The sequence below is a fragment of the Chinchilla lanigera genome, unplaced genomic scaffold (genome assembly GCF_000276665.1).
Source record: "Chinchilla lanigera isolate Chin_1 unplaced genomic scaffold, ChiLan1.0 scaffold00104, whole genome shotgun sequence".
Lineage (NCBI taxonomy): Eukaryota > Metazoa > Chordata > Mammalia > Rodentia > Chinchillidae > Chinchilla > Chinchilla lanigera.
The window spans coordinates 652,294-664,483 of NW_004955505.1; the positions used below are offsets into that span (position 1 = coordinate 652,294).

Below are 12,190 nucleotides of genomic sequence, written 5' to 3' on the forward strand. Positions count from 1 at the left end.
ACAAATGCTGGCGAGGCTGTGGAGAAATAGGAACCCTTCTCTGCTGCTGGTGGGAATGCAGACTGGTGAAACCACTGTGGAAATCGGTTTGGAGATTCCTCCGAAAACTAGGTTTAGAGGTCCCATTCAACCCAGCTATCCCCCTGCTGGGTATTTTCCCAGAAGATCTAAAAACGTCATATCACAGTGATATATGTGCACCTATGTTCATAGCAGCACAATTTGTAATTGCTAAAATGTGGAAGCAACCCAAATGTCCATCCACCGAGGATTGGATAAGAAAATTATGGTACTTTTATATAATGGGATATTACTCAGCTGTAAAGAAAGATAAACTCGAGGCCTTTATATTTAAATGGTCACAACTAGAGACCATACTCATAAGTGAAATAAATCAAACATACATGTGCAAGCACCGCATTGTGTCACTAGTGTAAAACTTGAAAGAGTTAATTTAAACTCGGAGGTATGATAGATACTGTGAAATAATAGGAAACCACTGAAGAGTAAAGGGCTTCTGGGATGTGGGAAAAGAGAAGGGAAAGAAGGAGAAATGTTGTATGCATGTATATACAGGATAGATAACATGGTTGTTCTTCTGTCTTCTATTTCTATGCTGAAAGAAACTGTCAATGAGTCTTTGGTTGACCAGTATTGCATGTCTATATCTGTTTTCATGAGAAGCCACTTTGAAGATATCAATATGGAATACAACCACCATTGTTAATTCCCTACCACTTTGTTTGTAACTCTGTATTGTCTGTATTGTGCTTGTGATATGTTGTAAAATGTTGTATGTCTGTTAATGTTTCCCTCCTTTTATTTTTAAAATTAAAAAAATTTAAAAAAAAAAAGTAATAGCTTCCTGTGCACCAGCACCCCCCCCCCAGGTGTTACGGGCCTGCGCAGGGGAGCGCTCAGTTCTCTATAGGCTTGGACATGGTCCTTTCCCCCTACTGTACAGACCAGGACACAAGAGCACACTGTGTCCTCCAAACTCCTAAACACATAGTATAGTGAATACAGAAGGCAGGCTCTGTTTTGTAGACAGTAGGATATGGGATTAGGGCACTGTAAGTACAGTGGTGGTGATTTGTTCACAGCTGATATGTAAGAAGTGCTGTCTGTGTGTGTGTGTGTGTGTGTTAAGTGAATTAGCGCAGCCAGTAAGTGGTAGATTCATGATTTGGACTTCCTGCCACTTAGAAAAGAAGCTGCATTTCATTGTAACCATGCATGAGGTCATAGCAGCGTATCTGTGTGGATGTGTGTAATGTGGGTATTCAGCACATACCTAAGTCCCATCAGGGGAACAGAAGAAAAAGGTCAAGGCTACAACAAATTATCAAGGTGTTCTTAGGAGATTACAAAATCCTAACATGAGATGGATTATTATGAGAGAGTATATAGGTCCAAATAGAATCTTTTAGACACCCGTTTTTAGATGCTGAGATGCCAAAAAGCAAGGAAGACGTGGAGGTCGTTACAGATAAAATGGAGGACGATATAAAAACAAAGTAGAGAAAGAAGGAAAGGTTGCCTGAAATATGAACCGTTGCAGAGCAGTAGATCGTAGGTGACTTTTGTTCGGGTAGATTCAGGCACAGAGCCTGTGTCTCTCAGCCAGCATGTAGGATGCCGGCAGAACCACACTGTAAAGAAAAAGTGGGTAGTGCGGATCTAGAGCTCATGAGAATACACATCCGTGTGATTTGGGGCCAGCCGGTACTGCTACAATAGGGGCTGAACTTCTGAATAGTGAGCTTGTGTGTATGGATACAGAGAAAGGCTCACGAAGGAAGAAGCTAAGGATGGGAAGAGAGAGACTAGTGACAGAGCAAGACTATAGAGGGAGGAGAGAGGAAGGGCAGTCCTTAGGTGGGGGCAGGGGGGGGGACAGACCACTGGATATAGATGAGCTTCCCCCCTTTCTTTTGCAAAGATTGATAGAGAAGTGAAGATTGAGTACACAAAAATTGATGTTCCAATGGAAGATCCTCAATTCTTTTTAAAAACTAACCAAGTACATTTCCTTAGAAAGCAGAGGGAAAGATCTCAGGACTAAAAGATGGTAAGAATTGTTTTAATTGAGGCAACAGCTGACAGGAATTTATTGAACATTTAGCCTGAAATAAGCAGATAATTCAGTAGTGAAGACAATAAAGGATAAAGTAAGCATCATTAGAGATCCCAGTAAAATGACATGGCGTGGACTTTTAATGGAGCCCAAAGCATGGTTTCCTAACCTTCGGACCACTTACCATAAAAATGGTTGTTGGGGGAAGGAATGGTACTGCACAGGGTTGAACATTTAAACGACAAGAATGGCGGACAGCGTGAATTCCAGAGTCCCCTGAAGGCAATTTTAGCATGGTCTAAGCTGAGTAATTGGGTAAATGAATACTGACCGGACCTTAGAACCTGAAGATTGTGCTTTGGATATAGTGTCAATTATCAGAAAGGAGGAAATAAAATAGCTGCAGTCAGAAAAAGAATGCCCAAAGTTTGATATCTTCAAGTAAAATATTAGTTCCAAATCCAATATAAAATGCCCTTTGTTGTACTTTAAAAACAATCCGGGAACTGTAAGGCCAGTCTACTAGACGAGCCACAAGTAAAAATAAATGAATACGGAACATGGGAGAGGGTAGAAACAGGAAAGTGGATTGTTAATGATGGTTTTGTTAATGAACATTTTAACAAAAGTAAGTCTTGGATGGTAAAGCTCAAAGGTTGGAGAAGACAAAAATATATTCTAAATTGATAATGAGGGATAAGGATGTTTTTGAGGCTGGCAGCATGTGTAGGGACAGGTCATGTAAAAAGAATAGGTTTGACTTGAAAATTTATCTGAACTAAGCGCAAGCTTTGCTTCTGCACAGCACGAGGAGGCCAGGCCCTCAGGAGAGACCGACAGGGAGACGAGGCGCGTGGCAGGAAGGGGCGTGGGTGCTTGCAGTCAGATAGAATCGTTTTGGCTGCACGGTTTTTCTTCTCTTGTCCACCCTCTCACCGCCTCGCGGGTGCCCCTTCTAACCCTCACAATAGCCCATAGAGCTCAGCACCGCTTACAGCTGCGGAAGCCCTGCTTGTGGAATTTGGACCTCACCCCGCCTACACATACACTGGCCTTTCCACCACAGCATACTGAGGAGCAGTGCTTACGGGGTTAACTGCAGCTTCCAAAGACTAACCAGGGGGGCTGGGGATTTAGCTCAGCGACACACAGCCTGCCTGGCAAGCACGAGGTCGTGAGTTCGATTCCCGGTACCAGAAGAAAACCAAAAACTAACCAGGAATACAGTCTAATTTATACAAGATGGCTAATAGTGTACTTTCTGTGTGTTGCCCTTGAATTACGTTTAGCTCTAAAATACTCTCTATAAGTTTACATATCTAATTTTATATATTTCACTCTTAAGATATGAAGGGATTCCCAAATACATACAGAAGATCACACTAATTTCTGCAGCTATGTCCTAACGCACTAATACTTACAATGCATTATTTTTCAGGTGTGAAAATGAAACCAAGTTCAAAACAGAAGAAGTATTTTGGGCTTACAATTTCTGTCCTACTCCTTACTCCTGGACGGCACTTCTGGGCCTTATTTTGTATCTTGTTTTCTTTGCGCCTGGTAAGCAAAGGCTTCACTGTTTTTATTCTTGTTAAATTGTTTCTTTTTTAGAAGAGATGGGCTGCTATTTTACTAACGTTTTTTTACACCACCACCCCACCAGGGATGGGACCCATGCCTTGGACGGTGAATTCAGAAATATATCCCCTCTGGGCAAGAAGTACAGGAAATGCGTGTTCGTCGGGGATAAACTGGATTTTCAATGTTTTGGTTTCCCTGACATTTTTACACACAGCAGAATATCTTACGTACTATGGTAAGATCTTATTTTTTCGACTGTTTCTCAATGTGCTGTAATTTGTGACTGAGGGACTCTGTGGCTGTATTTTTGCTGGTATGAACATCCCTCTGTGGCTTTCTTGTTCGCCAAAGTCCTCGGAAACGTACCTGGGGGAAGAGAAGAGGAATTCTCCTCTCCTAAGCGTTGCTTCTGATCGCATTGCTGAAAGCTATGGTCAGCCACTCTCCTAACTTCAGCATCTTTCAGCCGCTGCCCGGGTGAGTTCAGGTGTTCAAGCATAGCTTCCAGGTCAACCAGGAAGCCCCAGCCGTTGCGCAAAGTGGCACGTGCCTTTAACGCCAGCGCTGTGGGAGGCTAAGGCACAAGGATCCCACATCTAAGCCTCACATGTGCAAGTTAACAAGATCCTATGTCAAAAAAAAAAGAAATAAAAATAAAAGAGAGGTGTGTGGGAATGTAGCTCAGCGTGAAAGCCCTGGGTTCAACTCCTCCGTACCAGGAAAACAAAGAAATCCTAGAAAGATGGAAACAAGGTGTCTTAGTTACCCTTCTCATGGCCAAGACAAAATACTGACACCCAAATTTAAAGGAGGAAAGGTTTGTGTGGCTCACCGTTTGTGGAAGTTTGAGTTCGTGGTTCGCTCTCAGGCAGGATGGCGTGGCAGAGGGGCATCGCCAAGGAGAAACCATTCATAGCAGCAAGAGACAGCAGTTGCCCTCTTTCTGTCCCTTATTTTCTACTGGGCCATACGGCCTTGGGCCGGTAGCACCCACACCCAGGCTGGGCCCTCCCATCATCCACACCCAGAACTGTGCCAAACCAGTGAGTGGATGGATTCAGTAATCACACACCCGTGATCCCAGCATCTCACACCCTAAGTCCAGCCCCCTCTGGAGAGCGCCCCCTATGACACAAGCCACAACACAAAGCCAAGAAGTGCTGTCCCAGGGTTGGAGCTGAATCCAAGAGCAGAATCTGTACTGAGCTGCAAGTAGCTTGGCCAAAGGTTCACAGATGCGGTCTGCTGTGTGCATGGATCCACCGCGTGTCGACGCTGTTAGGCCAACGCGTGTGCTTGGCAGTCCTCAGAGGCCAGCACCTCCCACTTCTGACACTGCAGGTGTGACGGGGATGTGCCATCACAGTGTGTGTAGACGGTGCTTCAAAGAAGGCGGTATTGAGAAATAGCTGGGTTAGAAAAACACTTTCAGATTCATTTGTACAAAAGCAGATGAGACATTTCTGCCACATCCACATGACTGCATCAGTGTGATAGGAATGTAACAGATGACATGTGACATTGTCATCCTCCTCTCGCCACAGGCCCCTGGGGTACATGTGGGCTACTGCTGCTGAGGTTCTAGGGAGCCCACTTTCATGCCCTGCCCCAGCCCACCTCACTGCCTGCGCTGGGTACTTAACACTGCTTTTGCCAGCATGGATTTCCTTGTCTGATCCCCGTCCCCTACCCTGCGGGGCCCGAACTATACTCCTTGTTCCTTCCAGAGTCCCCTGTCCACATGAGAAGACTCAAAAGTATTTGTCTAATGAATAAATACGTGGGCAGATTTTGTAGAAGAATGGTGAAATCAGAAAACATAAAAATTTATTTCTCTTCTAACATGGTAAATTGGTATTTGTGTTTTGTTAATACTATTTATCTAATGCTTTCATTACCCTTTTAAAACTCTTCCAATCACTTAGAACATTTGGAAATATTTGTTTTTTAGGAAGGACAGTGTACTAGCATTTTAAGCTGGATATATATTTAGAATACTCAGTTTATTCTGTTTGTAATGAAACATTTTTGCAATAAACTCATGAACATCTCTTCATGAGCACATGAAGATAAATACGAGCACAACAGTTACTCCTTCTTGCCCATTCAGCAGAATGCTTAAGTGTTTGAAGATCTAAATATATGCCAGCATCGTGAGAAAACACTTTTTATGGAAACTCCTAGTGCACATAATAAGTCTATGGTGTAATACTTTGGATAGCAAGGCTCCTCTTTCTTGGCTCTGTTCTGCCAGAAAAAGGAGGCAACAGAGTGAAATTGAAATGGGGCACCAGCGTGCTGTTTTCAAGAATGTAGCTGGTTAGGAGCATTTCCCTTCGCATTCAGCTTCTCTCCTGTCAGCACCCTGGCCCATCAGTCTGCTGTTTTCTAAAGCATGGGAAAATATTTCAGTGCAGATGAGGTTTTCCTTTTTGTGTGTGATATTTTAATCTACATGTTACTGATTTACGTAAGCTGTGTATTTATATTCCTGACCTAACGCATATACAGCCTGATATTCCTCTCTGGAAATGCCCATGTCTCCTTTGTTTCCTTTTTTTGATTCCTTCCAAAGTTTGATTCCTTTCTAAACCATACTTCTTAGACAGGCTTCCCTTATACATTGTTCTGCATGTTTATCTGTAAAGGTTTAAAAGATCACGAGTACACCATGTGACACATAGCATGTACGGCGTAGCAGGCCTATGGAGAGCATCTCATCAAAGGTCCTGGTTTGAGTCACTGAAATTCAATCATATATAGTCTTTGATTCCTCAATTTGTATAATTCAATGAAAGATTTGTTTTAATCTGGAATCTAATGTAAGACTCTAATAAGATTTATTTTCTGCAGAATAAGCCTGAGGAATATCTGCACTGCTTAACAGTCCTGCGACAGACTTGTTACACACACTGATTTTCATTTTCATTCTGAGAAGGAATTACCAAGAGTGAGCAGTATTGCTGACCTGATCATGACACAGAGCAGGCCTGCCCACTCTCCCCTGCGGCGTAACCTCAGATTGCCCCGGGAACCCACACTTAGCAGGCATTTGGGCATCTGCTGGCTTTGGATTCCTCAGATTTCCTTAAGAGGCTTATATTTTGATGGAATTTCTGTGATGTTATTTGGGCTTGGAATCTGGGTTACAAAGAAGAATCTGTATCATCTTTAAGAATTTTCCTAGTCCAGCAACCTGTTTCTTACTATAAGAGCTTATCACTGACAGATTTTGTTGCTTCCAGCTATGCTGCTGTTCCAAACTTATGAAAGATGACGATGATAAAGAAAAAATATATTTTGTAAAGCTTTTGTATGGATTTCTGTGGCTGAGCAGTCTGGTTTAGTCTAAAATGTTCACCATCTGTACTTTCTTTTCTGTGTCATCCTGAGTACCCCTTTTCTTTCCCTTCCTCCCCAAAGATTCCATTTCTGTTACTCTGTCCAGGGTTCTGACAGTCCGCCTTCCCCCTCCTTGTCTCTTGTTCAAATCACCTCGTTCTTGAAGAGGCTTTTCACTGTCATCCCTTTTCATGAAAATATCTCCAAGTATGTTATATTAATCCTATCTTTAATAGCAACTCACCTTCCCTAGTCAGCATTTAATTGTGCTGATTATCACATTTTTGAGCAATTAATGTCCAACACTCTAATGGGCGTGCAACATGCTTCTATCTATTCTTTAAACAATGCAGGAGTTCTTTGCCCATTACACTGATCAGGAAATGAATTTCAAGACAATCTTTTGCCCAAGCATTCCACACTTCCATGTCACGATACTGTGGCTTGCAGACCACGTTCTCCACAGAGCTGTGGAGCTGGTTTCTCTCCCCGGGCCATGCACCCAGGTGACCTAGTATTATTTTCTGATTATTTTTTAAGTATAGGCCATAAAGAATACAAGCTGTCATCAGTACTATGAACCAAAATAAAGTGAAATATATTTATAAAATAATTGGATTTCATTAAGCAGAGAGTTTGATTTATACAAATCCCACTCCTTAAAGATGGCTCTTCTTAAATTAACGAATTGATTGAGTTAACCCTTGAGTGATCTCTCATAATCTACCTCCGTGCCTGTTCTGTTTTCTGTTCTGCAGAGCAGGGCTTTGGAGGAGCCTGTTCAGCAGCGTTTCCATCTGTGGGCTTCTCAGGGTCTGGTCTGCCCAAGGCACATTCCTAAGGAGTCTTTATCTGTGGGTCCCTGACTGCGCTGCTCCATCAGCGGAACTGAGAAATGTCACTCGGTTCTTCTGACTTGCACATAGCAGCCTTAAGCTCGGCCTGGAAATATCTTCCTGTTGTCTGCTTCAGCCCTTTGTTTTGGATCTGCGCCCGCCAGATGCCACTGGCGACTCACCAGACCGTTCTGGTTCTCTAGCCCAAACGTGTCCAGCACGCTGACTGCACACACCCTGGGCCAGGAACAGGGTTTCCGCACCCCACTGCGCAGTCTCCGGCTCCCACTGCAGAGATAGCCGCGGGGCGCTCAGCAGGCAGGCCCGGCACAGTGCCAACCCATGTGCAGCGCCCGCGGTGGCCTGCAAAAACCCACGCGCTTCTCATAATAGCTCACCCTTGGTACACGTGCGTGTTGCCTTTGTTCAGCAGATATGTAAGTTTTCCTTTTTTTAGAAGTAATGGGGATTGAACTCAGGGGTGTTCTTACAACTGAGCTATATCCCAAGCCCCTTTAAAAAAATTGTTTTTTGAGTCAGGGTCTCACTAAGTTGACCAAGTGGGGCTTAAACTGGCGATCCTCCAGCCTCAGCCTCCCAGAGTGCTAGGCTTAAGGACATGCGCCACCATGCCCAGCCAAATTTTCTTAATTTATATGCAGCCCAAGACACTTCCTCCGCAGTCCCAGTGGCCCAGGGAAGCCAAAAGGTTGAACACCCCCGCTCCACACTGCAGTGTCAGGCGCTGTATTGTTCACGGCCTCTGCCCCCACGGAGAGGACTCCTACTGACACAGAGGAGCAAGTACCTGTCAAGTATCTCTATAGCAACCCTCTGAAAACGACTTCTGCTTTCAGCTCTAGTATTTATAGAATCATAAATTGCCCGTGCTTAAATACCAGCTGAGAATCCATCTTATTTCACTTAATAAGGAAACTAAGGCACAGGAAGGCAGTTAAATGACTCCAGTGTGCAACTCCAGACCTTCCCATTCCTCATCTGACATTCTTTCTCCAGCCACTTGTCACATGAGCTTTTCATCTTTCTCATCCACCTCACCTACAAGATGATGCAGACCAGCGATGGCGAACCTTTTAGAGCTTTCAGGGATACGGTAGCCCACTGCAGCAGGCGTGCCTTGGATTTTGCTACCACTGCTCTAAACTGAAGTCCTAAAAGCAGCAAGGGATTCCTTTAGAGTTAGTTCCCTACCACCAAAGTAAAAGTATGGGTTGTCTTACTGTGTAAAACGCGTTCCCACTGCCTGGACCCCCCACTGGAACATGCGTGACTGTTCCAGAGGGCGGCTTGTAGTACCTGATGGGACAGTCGTGCATGTACCACCAGTGGCTCAGAGCTGTCTGGCAGAGAGACATACAAATTATGGCCCTGTCATGCACATGTTATATAGCAAACTGGATTTTAAAGAAAAAGCCCTCTTGGAGATAATGCAGAGAAGACAAGCCATATATTCCTGTATCTCATCCACCTAAGCTTTCTTTGTTAACACTTAGAAAACACAACCAGACAATATCTTTATCTGTGGCTATGACACACAGAATCTTAGAGCAAAATAGAGTCTCTGACCTCACAGAGCTTGAATTTGCACTAGCAGGAAACAAAAAACAAACTAGTAAAATTTACAGGACATGAGTTGGTGATAAGGGTTATTAAGGAAAAACTGGGATCCAGCGGCAGGCCTCAGGGAAGATCAGTTAGGAAAGTGACCTACACAATAGCATAGGTAAGGGAAGGCAGATCTTAAACCACAGATGGCCGTAGGTGTGGTGGGATATGGTCATCTTGGGGTATATTCTGAGGGTAGACAACAGGGTCTCCTAACAGAACAGATGTTAGGTGTGAGGGTGAGAGAAAGGTCAGGGTTGACTCCCAAACTTGGGGCCTGAGAAACTGGAAAAATGGTGTTGCCAGGTGCAGTATTCAGACATTAATTCTGCCTCTACTCTTAGGAGACACGACAGATGCAGGCATGCACATCATTAGAACTCTGGTTATTAAGACATAAGACTTCTCAACACAGTGCTATGGAAGTGTGTGGGAGGGAGGAAGTCCCTCTAGTCAGGAAAGAATTAAAAGCAGAACTTGTGTCGAGTCTGGTCTATTATTCTTCTTGAGTGATATTCAGTGATTTGCATTATATTCACAGAGGTTAGAACGTTCAGGTAAACCAACCAGATTGGTGGATTTTGGTCCCATTCCATACTATGGTTATTGCATGACTGACTGGGGAAAAAAGCCGAAGTCAAGTATTCTTTCCAACTCAAGCATATACATATATATATGTACGTGTGTGTGTGTGTGTGTGTGTGTGTGTGTGTGTGTGTGTGTGTACACATTCATATACACTGTTTGTCACTGCAGGAGCCTTCTTCCTCTATGCTGGATTTGCAGCCGTGGGACTTCTTTTCATCTATGGCTGTCTTCCTGAAACCAAAGGGAAGAAGTTAGAGGAAATTGAATCGCTCTTTGACAACAGGCTATGCACATGTGGTACTTCAGATTCTGATGAAGGAAGATACATCGAGTACATTCGGGTGAAGGGAAGTAACTATCATCTGTCTGACAACGATGCTTCTGATGTGGAATAATGTAGTCCCCCAAATAATCGTAGGAGGAAGGCAGCGGTCGGTAACCCTGCTGCCCTCCTCCCAAGGTAGTCCTTCCCGGTCTCGTTCTGAATGACTTTCATGTTCTAGAATATTTGGCAAGAAATGCAGCCTTGATATTTTTTCACAAACAAAAATGTAAAAAAAAAAAAAATCAGATTTTAATGTAACAAATCTGAAGCAAATGTAACTCCCTCCTGAGAAAGTCTGAAATGAGTTCTGTACCCAGTAACTTCAGTGGTACCCTTTTTTCCAAGAACATACATAATCAGTGGCAAGAGGGTCCTTGCTAATCTAACCAAAATACTATGTATTTATGAAGGATTCTGAGTTGGTCCACGGGTGTTTTATGTCAAAACAAGGCCTATTCACCCTAATTTTTTCAAACGACTAGTAGTTTATCTGTGGTCAGCTGATAGAAAATAAATTCCATTTCAACTTTCATCAACAAATTCAGAAGTACGTTCTATAAGAGTACAGCTGCCCTTATGTCCTTAGCTTGCACATTTTGGGTTCTGTACGCATTTCAGATATTGAAAGTTCTTCAGAGACTGACTGACTCCACACAGAACCTTGTGAACATGATTAAAAGCAGGTCTTTTAGGGATTATTTTCATACCTTCTTTGCATCAGTGATAAGCATATTTGCACAGAGAAGCTTGCAAGTTTTGATAAGTATATTTTATTGTCAGAGAAAGAAAGAAAAGATTTTTATAGATCCCTAATTCATCAGAACTGCAATTGTAAATGCAAAATGCCAGGTTTTTAACTGTATTTCAGGGTCAGTTTTTGTTCATGCCAAACTCACATCTTCATTGGCTCTGGAGTCCTACACTCTTTGTGCCTTCATTGGTGTTCTATAAATAGCTGCTAGCATGTTGTCATTCCCTTTCTTTTAATCAAACAGTAATTTCTGAAACAAGAGAGGAAGGAAATCAGTGGCAGAAATAGTCCTGCTGTTAGTGATGTTTAATTAAAATCATGGGACTTATTTTTCCTTAACTTTTTATTAACTCCTGCTAAGGAAACTGTCACATTTTATTGTGTATGTCCTTTTTTACTCTAAGAATATAGACTAGTTTTTATTTTGCACATCTTTTTTTCATTTTCCCTGACAGTTTACCAAAAATCAAAGACACTTAGATTTGTCTCTGTGTTTTTTCTTTATCCCATGTTGGTTTGGTTTTCCTGGTCTAAAAATTGAGATTTTTCTGTGGGAACATAAATGGTTCTAATATATATCATGTCTGTAAGAAATGCTAACTTAATGAAAAGATATTTCTGTACTGTATTTTTCAAAGTGTTTTCTCTGATTTCTATGTATATTCATCCATAAATGCTTAATTATTGCCCTTCTATTAAGAACTGTAGAATACATACAAAATTACTTGCTCACATAGTGAGTTTATTAAAAATATGAATAAATCATCTGCAGCTAGTTACAAATACATCTACTGGTGTACTATATTTGGGGCGAAAAGGTGGCTCTCAATAAATTCAAAGTATTTCTGCCAGACTCTTAAGATGCTTTGTTCTTAAGTTTGGCTTGTGAAGATCGCAGTCAGCAAGCTAAAAATGTGCTGAAGAAGCTCATGCCCAGTGTCACCGGAGGTACTTAAAAAGTCACTGCAGTGCCCTGAAACCTTTCAACCAAAAAAGTCTCCATCTGACCATTTCATATTAACAAATGTAGTGTTTCAGAAAGTAGTTTTTCCTTGAATTAGGTG

General features: G+C 42.5%; 1 protein-coding gene across 1 annotated transcript in view; it reads left to right on the forward strand.

Annotated features, from left to right (window-relative positions):
* Slc2a13 (solute carrier family 2 (facilitated glucose transporter), member 13) overlaps positions 1 to 11,979 on the forward strand; it is a 268,893-nt gene extending 256,914 nt beyond the window's left edge. Inside the window, exons 8-10 of the mRNA XM_013505919.1 lie at positions 3,516 to 3,637; positions 3,741 to 3,893; positions 10,219 to 11,979. Of these exons, the coding sequence (XP_013361373.1) occupies positions 3,516 to 3,637; positions 3,741 to 3,893; positions 10,219 to 10,445 (502 nt within the window). The 3' untranslated portion in view covers positions 10,446 to 11,979. The remainder of the gene's footprint in view (positions 1 to 3,515; positions 3,638 to 3,740; positions 3,894 to 10,218) is intronic.
* Positions 11,980 to 12,190: the final 211 nt, after the last annotated feature.